The 17,886-nt window shown below is 42.0% G+C and overlaps 1 protein-coding gene across 4 annotated transcripts in view; it reads right to left on the bottom strand.

Annotated features, from left to right (window-relative positions):
* Positions 1-17,886, bottom strand: part of LOC125451162 (lysine-specific demethylase 4C-like) — a 378,541-nt gene that overhangs the window by 348,950 nt on the left and 11,705 nt on the right. For 3 of the 4 annotated variants that reach the window (XR_009445567.1, XM_048527958.2, XM_059644533.1), the window contains exon 2: positions 10,414-10,583. The exons of the other annotated variant lie outside the window; for it this stretch is intronic. Coding sequence is in view for 2 of the 3 variants with exons in the window: in XM_048527958.2 (XP_048383915.1) it covers positions 10,414-10,557 (144 nt within the window). In the remaining variant the exon portion in view is untranslated. The remainder of the gene's footprint in view (positions 1-10,413; positions 10,584-17,886) is intronic. 4 annotated transcript variants of the gene reach the window in all.

The raw sequence follows: 17,886 nt of genomic DNA, 5'->3' as shown, positions 1-17,886 counted from the left end.
TCCATCACTTCTGATTGTGCCTTGTAGATGATGGCAGGTTTTAGGGGATCAGGAGGTGAGTTACTTGCTGCAGTATTCCTAGCCCCTGGCCAGCTCCCAAAGCCACTTGTATTTATGTGGTGAGTCCAGTTCGGTTTCTGGTCAATGGTAATCCCCAGAATGTTGATTGTTGGAGAATTCAGTGATGATAACACCAACGAATGTCAAGGAGGTGATGGTGAGATTGTGTCTTATTGGGAGATGGTCATTGCCTGGCATGTGTGTGGTGCAAATGTTACTTGCCACTTGTCAGCCCAAGCCTGGGTATTGTCCAGTTCTAACCACATTTGGACTGTTTCAGTATCTGAAGCGTCGTGAATACTGTTGAATTTCATGCAATCATCAGTGAACATCCCCACTTCTGACATTATGATGGAGGGAAGGTCATTGATGAAGCAGCTGAAGATGTATAGGCCTAGGATACTAGCCTGAGGAACTCCTGCAGGGATGTGTTGGAGTTCAGATGACTGGTTTCCTACAACCATAACCATCTTGGAATGTGATCTCTTTCAATTAGTTTTCCATTTCCCCCAATTTGGTATCAGCAATACACATGGCTATCATTCCTTTCACTAAATGATTTATAAAAATTCTAAGCATCAGTAGCTCCAGTACTGGCATTCCAAAGGTAACTAGATGCTGACTTGACCAGACACACTATTTATTGTTTCCCACCACCAACTATTTGCCAGCTAACTTCAGTTCATTTCCAAGAATCCCACAGCTTCTTACTTAGTACCCAATTAGGGTAGACTGTGTTAACTACCTTCCTGAAATCCAAGTGAATCATATCCATAGTTTATCTTCAATATCTGTCTTCTCCTCAAAAGATATCCATTAATCAAGCATGGCTTGTGACTCCTAAAAACATTCCAATCACCTTGGATCAGTTTTGCCCCTCAAGGTGAACCTTTGTAAGACTTTCTTCACAAATAAGGCTTACCTACCCTTCAGTTGTTGTCTCATCTTTTTTCCAAAAATGCAAGTCACATTTGAAATCCTCTGAGACATGGTCCAACACTAAATTTCAAAAATATCCACAAGAGGAATGTCATTCTTTGAACTAATTCTTTCAGAACCCTACAATTAATGTTATTTGCGCCAGGTGTCTTTCTACATTGCACTTCACCAACAACCTCAATACGTGTTCCTGTGATTTAAAATTTTCAGTTTGCTGTTATCTTTAAATTTACATCTGCAATTCTAACATGACCATTGTAGTTTTTCTTAGCTGTGTTGAAATAACAAATTAAGCACTACAATTTCTTCAGAAACATTCTATCATCAGACATCATTTCCCACTGTCAACTGTTCAATGCAGACTTTGTTTACTAAAAATATTCATGGACAATGCTTTTTTTCCCAGATTTATTTACCATCCAATTCCACTTTCCAGTGTCAGTTTAATCGCATTCTTCAGCCTTTTACAAATAGCAATAGCCTTTTGTGAACATATAAAAACTTTTACTTTTCTTGTTTCCAAATTTCTTTCACAATTTGTTCACGATGAAACCAAATAACCCTTCTACCCTAATTCGATTTCTTTTTTGTTCATTACCATTTCACTGTTCTCATTCATTCTCTCATGTTTTTAAAAATCAACTTGTTTTATTTTTGGTTTTTGATTGGTTTCCTTTGGTTCTCTACCCTGACAGCCAATCTGATTGACAGAGCTTCACCATCATCATTATCTGATGGAGGCGACAGCCTAGTCGTATTATCATTAGCCTATTCTAGAAACTCAGCTAACATTCTGGGGGACCCTGGGCTTGAACCCCGCCATGGCATATGGTGGAATGTGAATTCAATTTAAAAAAAAAAATTCTGGAATTAAGAATCTACTGATGACTACAAAATCATTGCTGATTGTCAGGGAAAACTCATTTGGCTCAATAATTGCCTAATGGGAAAGAAATCTGATGTCCTTACCTGGTCTGGCCTGCATGTGACTTCAGACACAAATGCCGTCTTGAAATGGCCTAGCAAGTCACTTGGTTCAAGTGCAGCTAGGGATGGACAAAAAATGCTGGACAGCCAGCAATGCCCATGTCCCACAAGTAAATTCAGAAAACTTATTTGCTTTTATTTTGCAATTGTTCCTTCCTCATCAAAACAGCACAGTGTACATGGATACGAGTCCCTCACAATTTCTTTAAATTCCAATGTGCACGCAGAATGTTCTTACTGTACACTGAAAAAAAATCAGCACAATTGAAGTCCCTTCAGGTTACTACAGGCAAAAATCTGTCTCATCCTCTCACAAAAATTCTTCGAGCCTCTTTTGATTACTTGGTAGCATGCACATATAGTTCCACTGCAAACATTCTCACTTCATCCTCTAATTCTTTCCAACAGATTATATATAATTTCAATTACAGGGGGTTCTCCTATACCGTGTGCTCCAGCAACGCGAATTGGCTATAATGTGATTGACAAATCGGGCAGCACTATCTCTAAAATGCGAACTTGTGTTGGCTATAACACTATTAAGCATTGTTTAAAAATGAGCTTATTTAAATAGAAGAGCGGACTCCAATGCTAAATTGATGGTATAAGAAAGAAATGAAGTATGGTTTAAAACAATAGGAGTGCTGTTAAAACCTGCACCTTTATGTGTCGTATTTTTGCCTAAATTTTGTTACATATTTAATATGTAAGAATTTTTGAACTTGCTCATGTAAATCATTTATACCAAAAGTTGTCTGTGTTGTAACCTGCTCTTTTCCAGCACTATTCTGAATTCAATATCACTCAGGTTTACAATGCATTTTAATCCTACAATTAACTTCAATGCCAATAGGCCACATTGGAAAGAAAGGTCAGATTCCCCTGCTTCATTTATTGGAAAATCTATCAAGAAAACTCTGCCAATGGAATGTCAGGTGAGATCAGCATTTAAACGGAGGTAGGAATTTTACTCAGCAATGTTAACATGTCAACTGCAGGTCAGTTTCATGGAGGGTTGCTGGCTGTCTGCTCTATCTCACACAATTTTACAGTGCTCATCTCTTTTGAATCATACTCGCACAATCATGCAGTACTGACCATTGCTGGGATATCCAGTTGAAGATCTCTATTTAAGCCCAACTGTCACGTTATTGCAAACACAAGATCAGATCTGCAGATGTATTGCCTCTTTGTAGCACCACCTGTCTGATAAACTGTTATTGTAACTGCAGCTACAAGAATGAAGCCACACAAGTGAGAAAGAATTTTGGAAAATATAATTTTTATGTATCCTTTGTGTCCTTAACCCCTCTTTTCCTAGAGGTCACGTTATTTACATTGTGCAATATAGCAGAACCCCCTGTATTCACTTCATTGTCGTGAGACCCATCCTAAAAAGTAATGTTTCTATTCATCTCATTTTCTTCCCTCACCCTACCAAAACATACAAAATACTGAGCCAACTCCATACTCATTATTCAATTTCAGTTAGCTTTCAGACACTCCTACAACTCCTACAAGCTTCAGGTACCAAACCCTTGTAGCTCACGTTCTTTCTTCCTGACATGCCACATGTTCACACCAGTACATCTCAAGTAATCTATTACAATCGCCACCTTTGCTAATTATTCTGAGGTTACTCTCTGTACTGCTGTCCCCTCCGCATCACCGCACTCCACATCCAACCATTAATCTAGCTACACTGCAAGCATTTTGGTTACCTCTCCAGTTCGGGCAAACTTAACGTTTTGAGTCTGGTATGACACTTCTTTCGGAGACTTCTGAAGAAGAGTCATATCAGACTTAAAACATGAAATCTGTTTCTCTCACCACACCAGTTTCTCCAGAACTTTTTACGTTTAATTCAGATTTTCAGCAAACACCATATTTTACCTTTAATCTTCTAATCCCCAGTGTCTGGAATTTCATCCCTAAACCTTCTCCAGCTTGGAACCTCACTTTCATCTTTCAGACAGTTCCAAAAGCCCAAATCATCGACAAAGTCTTTGATTACCTGCCCCATGATATCCTTATGTAGCTTGGCATCGTGCCTTATTTCTTAAGCTGTGAAGCACCTTGGGATATCTCGTTACATTAAAGGCATCAGATAAATCTACGTTGTAATTGTTATCTATGAAAACTAATGCTGTTATCTTAATTCTAAAACAATTTGCTTTTTCCCTTTCTTAATTTGCAAACATATACTTTATCTATAAATTATCTGTATGTACATTGCAACAAGTTTAAGTAAGATTACAAAAAATAAAACTTAAAAAGAAATCACATTTTTGATTTTCCACCAAAATATAACACTGGAAAATTTCCTAATATGAACAGAAACTATAATCTCCATCACAAGCTATGAGTGGCTCTAAAGTTAACAGCCCCTCAGTACAATATGGAAGAAAGGCCTTAGACATTGGCCCTTCCCCAATGTGCCTTGACATAGAAAGATGGTTGTGGCTGTGGTTGACATCAGTCAGCTCAGCTTCAGGATATCTGTGCAGGTGTTCATCAGGGTAGTGTCCTCGGCCAAACCATCTTCAGCTGCTTCAATGACCTTCTCTCCATCACAGGTTAGACACAGGGATGTTCGCCAAAGATTGCACAATGATCAGCACCATTCACAACGCCTCAGGTTTTGAACCAGTCCATGTTGAAATGCAACAAGATCTGGGAAACGTCCAGATTTGGGCTGACAAGTAGCAAGTAACATCTGCAGCACCTAAATGCCAGGCAAAAAAATACTCCCCACTTTTCGGGATGGGTACAGCTACAACAACACTCATGAAGTTTGATATGCTTCACAAGAAACAGCCTACTTCATTCGTATTATATCCATAAACATCCACTCCCTCCCCCACCAACGCTGTACAATCAACAAGAAGCACTGTAAAAATTCAAAGATCCTCAGACAGCAGCTTCCAAATCCATGACCACTTCAATCTAGAAGGATATGGGCTGCTAATACATGAGAACACCACCACCTGCAAGCTCCCCTCCAAGGCACTCACCACCCTGATTGGAAATATATTGTCATTCCTTCACTGTCACAGGGTCAAAACCCTGAAATTCCCTCCTTAATGGCATTATGGGTCAACACACAGCAACCGGACTGCAGCAGTTCAAGAAGGTAGCCTAGTACCACCTTTTACAGGGCAACAAGGGATGGGTAATGAATGCTGACCAGCCAGTGACACCCACATCCCATAAATGAATTGTTAATAATGCAAATTTGCACTTTTGAATACTGGAGGAAACACTAGTTATCCATTCTGAAATGTGTCTATTGAAACATTCCTCACAGTGCATAAGTGGCTCTGAGATTAGTGTCACCATTGCAAATTCAGAGGGAACTTAATTTTATCGAAAAAGTGTGGGTTAACACTTGGACTAGCTTCTGACTGACTATGAGCATTCTCTCAATTTCAGATGTGTGGGCCTTTACCAATATGTGCTTCCAATCAATTCCTTGTAGAATCAATTACAAATTTTGTTTTTAAAAACAATTTAAACAACTTGATTCTCAGATATTAAAACATTTTCCTACCCATATTTTGCTTCAAAATTCATACTCAACTTCGCTAATCCACAGTCAATGAGGTAAACCACAATAATAAAATGTGAGGCTGGATGAACACAGCAGGCCAAGCAGCATCTCAGGAGCACAAAAGCTGACGTTTCGGGCCTAGACCCTTCATCAGAGAGGGGGATGGGGGGAGGGAACTGGAATAAATAGGGAGAGAGGGGGAGGCGGACCGAAGATGGAGAGTAAAGAAGATAGGTGGAGAGGGTGTAGGTGGGGAGGTAGGGAGGGGATAGGTCAGTCCAGGGAAGACGGACAGGTCAAGGAGGTGGGATGAGGTTAGTAGGTAGCTGGGGGTGCGGCTTGGGGTGGGAGGAAGGGATGGGTGAGAGGAAGAACCGGTTAGGGAGGCAGAGACAGGTTGGACTGGTTTTGGGATGCAGTGGGTGGGGGGGAAGAGCTGGGCTGGTTGTGTGGTGCAGTGGGGGGAGGGGATGAACTGGGCTGGTTGAGGGATGCAGTGGGGGAAGGGGAGATTTTGAAACTGGTGAAGTCCACATTGATACCATATGGCTGCAGGGTTCCCAGGCGGAATATGAGTTGCTGTTCCTGCAACCTTCGGGTGGCATCATTGTGGCAGTGCAGGAGGCCCATGATGGACATGTCATCAAGAGAATGGGAGGGGGAGTGGAAATGGTTTGCGACTGGGAGGTGCAGTTGTTTGTTGCGAACTGAGCGGAGGTGTTCTGCAAAGCGGTCCCCAAGCCTCCGCTTGGTTTCCCCAATGTAGAGAAAGCCGCACCGGGTACAGTGGATGCAGTATACCACATTGGCAGATGTGCAGGTGAACCTCTGCTTAATGTGGAATGTCATCTTGGGGCCTGGGATGGGGGTGAGGGAGGAGGTGTGGGGACAAGTGTAGCATTTCCTGCGGTTGCAGGGGAAGGTGCCGGGTGTGCACATCTGCCAATGTGGTATACTGCATCCACTGTACCCGGTGCGGCTTTCTCTACATTGGGGAAACCAAGCGGAGGCTTGGGGACCGCTTTGCAGAACACCTCCGCTCAGTTCGCAACAAACAACTGCACCTCCCAGTCGCAAACCATTTCCACTCCCCCTCCCATTCTCTTGATGACATGTCCATCATGGGCCTCCTGCACTGCCACAATGATGCCACCCGAAGGTTGCAGGAACAGCAACTCATATTCCGCCTGGGAACCCTGCAGCCATATGGTATCAATGTGGACTTCACCAGTTTCAAAATCTCCCCTTCCCCCACTGCATCCCTCAACCAGCCCAGTTCATCCCCTCCCCCCACTGCACCACACAACCAGCCCAGCTCTTCCCCCCCACCCACTGCATCCCAAAACCAGTCCAACCTGTCTCTGCCTCCCTAACCGGTTCTTCCTCTCACCCATCCCTTCCTCCCACCCCAAGCCGCACCCCCAGCTACCTACTAACCTCATCCCACCTCCTTGACCTGTCCGTCTTCCCTGGACTGACCTATCCCCTCCCTACCTCCCCACCTACACCCTCTCCACCTATCTTCTTTACTCTCCATCTTCGGTCCGCCTCCCCCTCTCTCCCTATTTATTCCAGTTCCCTCCCCCCATCCCCCTCTCTGATGAAGGGTCTAGGCCCGAAACGTCAGCTTTTGTGCTCCTGAGATGCTGCTTGGCCTGCTGTGTTCATCCAGCCTCACATTTTATTATCTTGGAATCTCCAGCATCTGCAGTTCCCATTATCTCCGAGGTAAACCACAAAGCTGTTTTTGCATCACCCCTGTAAAGGAGAGAGGAATTCTCAAGGAGCAGTTGGCAGCTTACTTCTATATCAAAGGATATGTTACCCAGGCAGGGAAAGAAAAACTAGGGGCAGGAAAGCACATCAAAAGAAAGTATTAAGCAAGAAAAAAAAATTCAAATTTTAAAAATTTGAAAGCCACTTTAAGCCAGAAAAAAACCAGTGTTTTTTTTCAGCAGTTTCTATAAAGTGACTTTTAATCAATATTCAGACACCTCTCACAAATGAACCAGCACCCTGGGCCTCTTGCAAACCAGTGAAAGTTGCTGGAGAAGGAACAGAGAAGTAGTATTCTAGCCATCACAAGAATTTCAGCAGCCCTCTGAACAGGAATAACTGAACTACCTTCCCAGTCATTCCCTCCATCCACAACATACTTTTATCACGTGTGTAAAGGTGAGTTCATAAGGAGATTAGGGTTTTACTTAACGTACTGTTTATAACTGTTTCCCCATAGCTTTAGTCTAATTACATGTAATAAACAACAAATTTTATTAAGCATACAAATCTGGTGCTTGCTTTCTGACAATCTGGGTCAACCAAGCAGGTAAATTAGAGAATGCCGCGCACTTTTTCATATCTTTAACTTTTTTGACAACTCAGAATTGCACAGTTTGATTTCCAGCATGCTGGCCCTAATGAGGCGTAATAGGTGACAGAAAGAGCCAATGAGGATAATGCAAGATAACAGAGTGTACAGCTGGTTGAACACAGCAGGCCAAGCAGCATCTGAGGAGCACAAAAGCTGACGTTTCAGGTCCAGACCCTTCATCAGAAATGGGGGAAGGGGAGGGAGAGGGTTCTGAATTAAATAGGGAGAGAGGGGGAGGCGGATCGAAGATGAATAAAGGAGAAGATAGGTGGAGAGGAGCAGTTTCAAGGCCAAAGAGATTACAAGAGAGTTGCAGTGGGAGCCGGATCCCCTGAGGTTTGTCCGGAGGGAGGGGGGTAACTTTTACAGGTTAGGCATCCCTAGAAGAGGCTTCGCAGTGAGGTTAAAATTGAATCAGAGGTAAAAGGAATTCGGCCTTGAAACTACTCCTCTCCACCTATCTTCTCCTCTATTCATCTTCATAGAACATAGGACATTACAGCACAGTACAGGCCCTTCGGCCCTCAATGTTGTGCCGACGTGTCATACCGATCTCAAGCTCATCTAATCTACACTATTTCATGTGCGTCCATATGCTTATCCAATGACGGCTTAAATGTACCTAAAGTTGGTGAATCTACTACTGTTGCAGGCAAAGCGTTCCATTCCCTTACTACTCTCTGAGTAAAGAAACTACCTCTGACATCTGTCCTATATCTTTCACCCCTCCATTTAAAGCTATGCCCCCTCGTGCTCACCGTCACCATCCTAGGAAAAAGGCTCTCCCTATCCACCCTATCTAACCCTCTGATTATTTTATATGTTTCAATTAAGTCACCTCTCAACCTTCTTCTCTCTAACGAAAACAGCCTCAAGTCCCTCAGCCTTTCCGCGTAAGACCTTCCCTCCATCCCAGGCAACATCCTAGTAAATCTCCTCTTCACCCTTTCCAAAGCTTCCACATCCTTCATATAATGCGGTGACTAGAACTGTACACAATACTCCAAGTGCGGCCGCACCAGAGTTTTGTACAGCTGCAGCATAACCTCTTGGTTCCGGAACTCAATCCCTCTATTCATAAAAGCTAAAACACTGTATGCCGTCTTAACAGCCCTGTCAACCTGGGTGGCAACTTTCAATGATCTGTGTACCTGGACACCGAGATCTCTCTCCTCATCTACACTGCTAAGAATCTTACCATTAGCCCAGTACTTTGCCTTCCGGTTACTCCTACCAAAGTGCATCACCTCACACTTGTCTGCATTAAACTCCATTTGCCACCTCTCGGCCCAGGTCTGCAACTTATCTATGCCTCTCTGCAACCTACAGCATCCCTCGTCACGAAGCATTGAGTCATTAAACCAAGAGCAACGGATCAAGATTTTGATCGATACTACACGTTTTAACATGCAGAACAGATAAAATTCTTCAACTGCGATGGGAAGTTTCAAACTTCAGTCTCTGTTAAAGTAGTAAAAGCAAAATAGCTGCCACAATCAAGAGAACAATAATAAAAGAAAATACTGCAGATGCTTCGATCCGCCTCCCCCCTCTCCCTATTTATTTCAGAACCCTCTCCCCCTCCCATTTCTAATGAAGGGTTTAGGCCGGAAACGTCAGCTTTTCTGCTCTTAAGATGCTGCTTGGCCTGCTGTGTTCATCCAACTCAATACTTTGTTATCTCAGATTCTCCAGCATCTGCAGTTCCTATTATCTCTGATACAATGAGGATAATGCAATTGATGTGGCATACATAGTCATCCAAAGAGGTTTGATATAGTGTCACATGATAGTTGCCAACAAGTTGAAGGTCAAATAAAAACTTGAATACAATGTTGGCAAGTGACTGGGAAAAGAAAGAGAATTTTGATGAACGATTCTTTTTCAGACTGTAAGAAGGTCAAAAATCAGAAAATAGTCACAAAGTTAAGATTTTTCACAAAAAATCCAAGGTAACATGAGAAAACAATACAAGGCAAAAAGTGCTAAAAATGCTGAGCAGGTCCAGTAGCATCTGTGGAAAAAAAAATCAGAGTTACTGTTTCAGGTGGTGACCCTTACTCAGAACAGTCATTCAAACTGAAAGGTTAACTCTCATTTTTCTCCACAGACGCTGCCAGACCTGCTCACCCTTTCCAGCAATTTCTGTTTTTGCTTCTGATTACAGCATCTGCAGTTCTTTCAGTTTTTATGAGAAACAAAATACTCTTGTGCCACCAACCAATTAGAAACTGGAATGTGTGGCCTGCGAGCATGGTGGGAAACAGATTCAACTGTGGTTTCCAAAGCGAATTGGGTGATCGCCTGAACAGGATAAAAGTATTGCAGTACTGTGGGGTAGAAGATTGATTGAGCTAAGATGCTCTTGCCAAGAGTCAGCACAGACATAATGGTCCAAAGGGTTTTCCTCCTGTTCTGTAATCACTCCATGATTACATAAAAATTCAACCTGAATGCAATATCAAACCATTCTCCGAGGTACATTAATGACAACTTAAATTCTTACCTTTGCGAGGCCAGCCCTATGTGCACCCTGAGATTCCATATATGCAATATATTTCGAAAAATTCTTGAACTCTTCCATTGTGGGCTGGAAAGTCATGATTTTACACATAGATTTTGATGGAGACCCTGAGTCCTCTGTAGCCATGGTGACAGAAACAGGAATTCTTCTACCTAAAATTAAATATTTTTGATTATTTAATAAAGTCTGAAGATACAGATCATTTTCCATACTGCACTAAGCATTGAGTCATTAAACCAAGAGCAACAGATCAAGATTTTGATCAATACTATATGTTTTAACATGCAGAACAGATAAAATTGTTCAACTGGGATGGGAAGTATCAAACTTCAGTCTCTGTTAAAGTAGTAAAAGCAAAATAGCTGCCACAATCAAGAGAACAATAATAAAAGAAAATACTGCAGATGCTGAAAATCTGAAACAAAAACAGAAAACACAACTAAAACTCGGCATGTCTGGCAGTATCTGTGCAGAGAGAAACATTTTGAATCCGATCTGACTCTTCTCAAGAACAATAAGCCTAATTGATTTAATTAAGGAATAAAGTGGTTGTTAAAGAGATAACCATGTTTTACTTCACCTCATCCATGCCGACCAGATATCCTATATAAATCTAGTCCCATTTTCCAGCATTTGACCCATATCCCTCTAAATCCTTCCTATTCATATACCCATCCAGCTGCCTTTTAAATACTGTAATCATAATTGCCTCCACCACTTCTTCCTCTGGCAGCTCATTCCATACATGCGCCACCCTCTGCATGAAAATGTTGCGCCTTAGGTCTTTTTTCTACCTTTCACCTTAACCCTATGCCCTTTAGTTTTGGGCACCCCCACCCCAAGGAAAAGACCTTGCTTATTTACTCTATACAGGCCCCTCATGATTTTACAAACCTCTGTAAGGTTACCCCATAGCCTCTGACACACAAGAGAAAACAGCACCAGCCTATTCAGCCTCTCCCTATAACTCAAATCTTCCAACCCTGGCAATATCCTTGTATATCTGTTCTAAACCCTCTCTAGTTTCACAACATCCTTCCTATAGAGACCAAAATTGCACATAATAATCCAAAAGTGGCCTAACCAATGTCCTGTATAGTCGCAACATGACCTCCCAACTTCCATCCCAAAATGCACTGGCCAATAACGGCAAGCATACCAAACACCGCCTTCACTATCCTACCTACCTGGAACTCCACTTTCAAGGAACTATGAACCTGCACACCTGCACTTTGTCCAGCAATATTCCCCACAATCTTACCATAAAGAGTATAATCCTGCCCTGATTTGCCTTTCCAAAACGCAGTATCTTACATTTATTTAAATTAAACTTCATCTGCCATTCCTCGGCACATTGGCCCATCTGATCAAGATCCCATTGTACCCTGAAACAACCTTCTTTACTGTCCACTATTCCTCCAATTTTAGTGTCATCTGAAAACTTACTAACCATATCCCCTATGTTCACACTTAAATTATTTATATAAATCACAAAAAACAGTGGACCGAGAACACCACTGGTCGAAGGACTCCAGTCTTAAAAGCAACCCTCCACCACTACCCTCTGCCTTCTGCTTTTCAGCCAGTTTTGTAACCAAATAGCTAGTTCTCCCTGTATTTCATGTCATGTATTCTTACTAACCAGTCTACCATGAAAAACCTTGTCTAACGCCTTACTGAAAGGCCATACAGATCACATCCACCGCTCTGCCCTCATCAATCTTCTTTGTTACTATTTCAAAAAACTCAAACAATTTAGTGAGACACAATTTTCTATGTACAAAGCCATGTTGACTATCTCTAATCGGTCCTTGCCTTCCCAAGTACACATAATTCCTATCCCTCTGAAGTCCGTCCAACAACCTGCCTACCAGCAATGTTCAGCTCACCAGTCTACAGACCCCTAGTTTTTGCTTACCACCTTTCTTGAATAGTGGCTTAATGTTAGCCAACCTCCAGTCTGTCAACACCTCGCCTATGGCAACTGATGAGACAAATATCTCAGAGAGAGGCCCAGCAATCTCTTCCCTCATTCCCACAGAGTTCGAGGGTACATCTTATCTGGTCCCAGGGATTTATCCACCTTCACGTGTTTTAAGACGCTCACCACCTCCTCCTCTATATTATGGAGTTTTCTCAAGACGTCGCTATGTATTTTCCCACATCCTCTATCTTCCATATCCTTCCCAACAGTAAACACTGTTGCACAATACTTGTTTAGTATCTCCCCCATCTCCGGCAGTTCCACACATAGGTGGCCTTGCTGATCTTTAAGGGGCCCTATTCTCTCTCAGTTACCCTTCTGTCCTTAATGTATTTGTAGAATCCCTTTTGATTCTCCTTGTCAAATCTTTATCATGTCCCCTTTTTGCCATCCTGATTTCCCTCTTACGTACACCCCTACTGCCTTTATATTCTTCTAGGAATTCACTTGATCCCTACTGTCCGTACCTGACATATGCATTTTCCTTTTGCTTGATCAAAACTTCAGTTTCTCTAGTCATCCAGCATTCCCTCACCTACCAGCCTTGTCGTTCATCCTAACAGGAAGATACTATCTCTGAACTCTCTCCTTATCTCATGTTTAAACGCTTCCCATTTTTCAGCTTTACCTGAGTATATCCACCTCCAACTTTTGAATGTTCTTGCTTAATACTGTCAAAACCTGCCTTGCTCCAATTTAGAACTTTAACTTTTAAATATGGTCTAATCTTTTCCATTACTATTTTAAAACTAATAGAATTATTGTCATTGGCCCCAAAGTGCCCCCCCACTGACACCTCAGTCACCTGCCCTGCCTTATTTGCCAAAAATAGGTGAAGGCTTGCATGAAAAGATAGGCAGGTGAGCAGAGGGGGTGGGGTTGCCTTATTAGTAAGAAATGAAATTAAATCAATAGTAAGAAACAAAATAGGATTGGATCGTGTAGAATCCGTGTGGGTAGAATTGAGGAACTGCAGAGGTTAAAGAAACAACCATAGCTGGAATTATGTACAGACCTCCAATCAGTAGTCAGGAGCTGGAGCGCAAGATTTACAAGGAGATGAAAAGGTGTGTAAGAAAGGAAAGGTTACAGTGATCATACAGATTTCAATATGCAGGTAGACTAGAAAAGTCAGGTTGATAGTACACGGGAGGAAAAGGAATTTGCGGAATGTCCACAAGATGGCTTTTTGGGAAGCTTGTGGTGGAGCCCACTAGGAAACAGGTAATTCTGGATTTAGCATCGTGCAATGAGGCAGATTTGATAAGGGAGCTTAAGGTGAAAGAACCCTTCGGAGGCAGTGATCATAATATGATTGCATTTACTCTGCAATTTGAGAGGCAGAAGACAGAATCAGAGGTCACGGCATTACAGCTGAATAAAGGCAACTACAGAGGCATGAGAAAGGAGCTGGGAAAAACTGATTAAGAGATGAGCCAAGCAACAAAGACAGTGGAACGGCAAGGGCAGGAGCTTCTAGAAGTAATTCAGGAGATACAGCACAAATTCATCCCTGGGAAAAAGCATCATGGTACAGGAACGATGAGGCAACCACAGCTGACTAGGGAAGTCAGGGATAGCATAAAGGCAAAAGAGAAAGCATATAATGTGGTGAAGGGCAGGGGGAAACCAGAGGATTGTGAAGCTTGCAAAGGCCAACAGAGGGCAACAAAAAAAAGGAGGAAGAAGATTAAATATGAGAGTAAGTGAGCCAGTAATTTAAAGGAGGACTGTAAGAGTTTCTTTAGATATATAAAGGACAAAGGAGAGGCAAAAGTGGACACTGGACGCTGCAAAATGACTTTGGAGAGATAGTAGTGGGAAACAAGGAAATGGCTAAGGAGCTGAACAATTACTTTGCGTCAGGCTTCACAGTGAAGACATGGGTAATATTCCAAAAATTCAAGAGTCAGGAGACAGAGCTGAGTATGGTGGCCATCACCAAGGAGAAGGTGCTAGAAAATCTGAATGACCTGAAGGTGGATACATCACCAGGGCCAGATGGACTACACCCCAACATTCTCATGAAGATAGCTGAAGAGATAGTGGAGGCATTAATCTTTCAGGAATGACTAGAGTCAGGGAGGGTCCCAGAGGACTTGAAAATAGCTAATGTGACACCCTTGTTTAAAAAGAGAGTATACAAAAGACTGAAAATTACAGGCTAATTAGCCTAACCTCAGTCGTGTAAGATTTTAGAATCTATTGTGAAGAATGATATTTCTGTATACTTGGAAGTGCATGGTAAAATAGGGCAAAGTCAGCGTGGCTTCATTAGCGGGAAGTCATGTCTGACGAATCTGTTAGAATTCTTTGAGGAAATAACAAGCAGATTAGACCAAGGAAAGCCAATGGATGTTATCTACCTGGACTTCAAGAAGGCCTTTGACAACGTGCTACACAGGAGGCTGCTGAGTAAGATAAAGGTCCACGGTGTTAGAAGCACAGATAGAAGATTGGCTCTCTGGCAAAAAGCAGACAGTGGGGGTAAAAGGGTCTTCCTCAGGATGGCAGCGGGTGACGAATGGTGTTCCACAAGGGTCAAGGTTGGGACCACAACTTTTCACTTTATACATGAATGACCTAGATGAAGGAGCTGACGGCATTCCGGCTAAATTTGCAGATGGCACAAAGATACAGAGAGGGACAGGGAGTATTGAGGATGCAGGGATGCTGCAGAAGGATTTGGACAGGTTAGGAGAGTAGGCAAAGAAGTGGCAGGTGGAGTATAACGCAGCAAAATATGAGATTATGCACTTTGGTAAGAAGAGTAGAAGCATGGACTATTTTCTAAATGGGGAGAAAATTCAGACATCTGAGGTGCAAAGAGACTTGGGAGTTCTAGTCTAAGATTCTCTCAAGGTAAACTTGTAGGTTGAGTCAGTAGTCAAGTAGACAAACACAACTTTGGCATTTATTCTGAGAGGACTTGAATATAAAAGCAGGGATGTACTTCTGAGGCTCTAGAAGGCTCTGGTCAGGCCACATTTGGAGTACTGTGTGTAGCTTTGAGCGCCATATCTTAGGAAAGATGTACTGGCCCTGGAGCGGATTCAGAGGAGGTTCACGAGAATGGTCCCAGGAATGAAAAGCTTAACTTATGAAGAACATTTGAGGACTCTGGGACTACACTCAGTGAAATTTAAAAGGATGCGGGGGGGGATCTATTTGAAAATTACAGGATACTGAATGGCCTAGACAGAGTTTAGGGAAGATGTTTCCAATGGTAGGAGAGACTAGGGCCCAAGGGCACAGCTTTAGAATAGAGTAAAGGGAAGACCTTTTCAAACAGAGATAAAGGAGAAACTTCTTCAGCCAGAGTGGTGAATCTATGGAATTCACTGCCACAGAAGGCTGTGGAGGCCAGTCATTAAGTATGTTTAAGGTGGAGACAGATAGGTTCTTGATTGTCAAGGGATTCAAGGGTTACAGGAGAAAGCAGGAGGAGGTTGAGAAACTTATCAGCTATGATTGAATGGTGGAGCAGACTCGATGGGCTGAATGGCCTAATTTCTGCCCTCATGGCTTCTGGTCTTTTCTAGAAGGTACATCCACATACTGAATCAGAAAATTTTCTTGTACACACTTAAACTCCTCTCCATCCAAGCCATTAACATGATGGCAGTCTCAGTCTGTGCTTGGAAAACTAAAAACCCCTACCATAACCACCCTATTAGTCTCACACATAAGTGAGGCCTCCTTACGAATCATGCAATATTGTGCATAGAAACATAGAAAATAAGGATTTAGTCTGGTCATGGCTGATCATGCTACTCAGTACTCTGTTCCCACTTTCTCCCCACATCCTTTGATCCCTTTAGCCCTAAGTACTGTATCTAACTCCTCCTTGAAAATATTCAATGTTTGGGTCTCAAATGCTTTTTGTGGCAGGGAGTTCCAAATGTTTACCATGCTATGGATGAAGAAATTTCTTCTATCAATCCTAAATGATCTACACCATATCCTTAAACTGTGACTGTTGGTTCTGAACATCCTTCCTGCATTTAACCTATCTAGTCTTGCTGAATTTTATAGATCTGTATGAAATCTTTCCTTGTTCTCCTAAATTCCAATGAATTAAGATAAAGGTAATGTCACCATAGAGCTATCAGACCATAGACCTGCTCTATCATTAAAAAGATACGACTGGTGCTGACTTAAACTGCAGATCACCAGACATCAGGCAAGGGGTGAGGTTGAGAAGGACAATCTTTCATGGTAACCACAGCCAGTGCAGGAATTGAACCCATGTCATTGGCATCACTCTGCATCGCAAACTAGCAGTCGAGCCAAATGAGCTAACATCCACTGGTTCTGCCCTCATCAATTCTACTTGTTACATCCTCAAAAGTTCTAAAAGCTTTGTCACAGTTTCCCTTTCATGAATTCATGCTGATTCTGTTCAATCCTTTCAATGTTTTCAAGTGCTGTCTTATTAAACCTTTTATAACAGACTCATATTTTCTCTTTTATCAATGTCAAGCTAACCAGTCTATACCACTATTTTTTACATACATTTCATCATTACAATTTGATTGGTTTAAAAAGCCACACTGTCAGTTCCCAAAGGTAAGACCTTTAAAAAGATATGCTCATAACAATTATGATAAGAAATTTGAAAAACAGAGGTAAAATTAAATATGGCACATTATGAAAATTATTGCCTTACTCTAAGACCATACAGATTATTGGCTACAAACATATTCCATTATTTTAATGTTATCCAGATGTATTTTGTTTGTTGCCCCAAAGTATACTTAGTCTGTCCCTTTTTTTATTTTAAAGGAAGATAGATTATTTTTTCTTGAGTGGCAGCAATGAAAAAGCAAATACAGATGAAATAAACAATTTGTCCAACCATCTTCAAACTAGGAAAAGCACCTTGCCTCAATGCAGCCCTGGCATCCGTTGCAAAGACACAAGATCTAGAAATCAGTGTCAGAATTACAACAGTAAATCCATATTGCATTACAGTGTCTCATGGTGCACTTGTGCTTGAAAGTTTTATGGTCCTGTATATTTAGTTGATGCAGAGCATTGTCATGGTGTCCTATCTCATGCTTATGTTATTTTCATACACATATGGATCTCAAAACATTATCAGGTGGTTCACAAGAACATTATCACATTTGACAGTCAGCCACATAAAGAGATATTAGCACAGATAATCAGAACCTTGGACAGAGTTAGGTTTTGAAAAGCATTACAAAATGAGTCGAGATGCAGAGATTTAAGGAGGGAATTCAACAGCTTAGGCCATGACAGCGTTTGGAGGAGTGATTCACAGCAGGTTAGTTTAAGAGGCCAGGACTGCAGGAGGACACATATCCCCTTGGGTGGAGGTGACTACACAGATAAGGGGGACGAAGTCATCGTGGAATGAGAGAAAACAAAGGTGAAAATTTTAAAATTGAGGCACTGTTGGATCAGAAGCCAATGCAAGGTCAATGGTCAAATAAGATCTGTGCAAG

This window comes from Stegostoma tigrinum, chromosome 3 (genome assembly GCF_030684315.1).
Source record: "Stegostoma tigrinum isolate sSteTig4 chromosome 3, sSteTig4.hap1, whole genome shotgun sequence".
Classification (NCBI taxonomy): domain Eukaryota; kingdom Metazoa; phylum Chordata; class Chondrichthyes; order Orectolobiformes; family Stegostomatidae; genus Stegostoma; species Stegostoma tigrinum.
The sequence above is the reverse complement of the archived record's forward strand: the minus strand, read 5'-3'. Positions and strand labels throughout refer to the sequence as shown.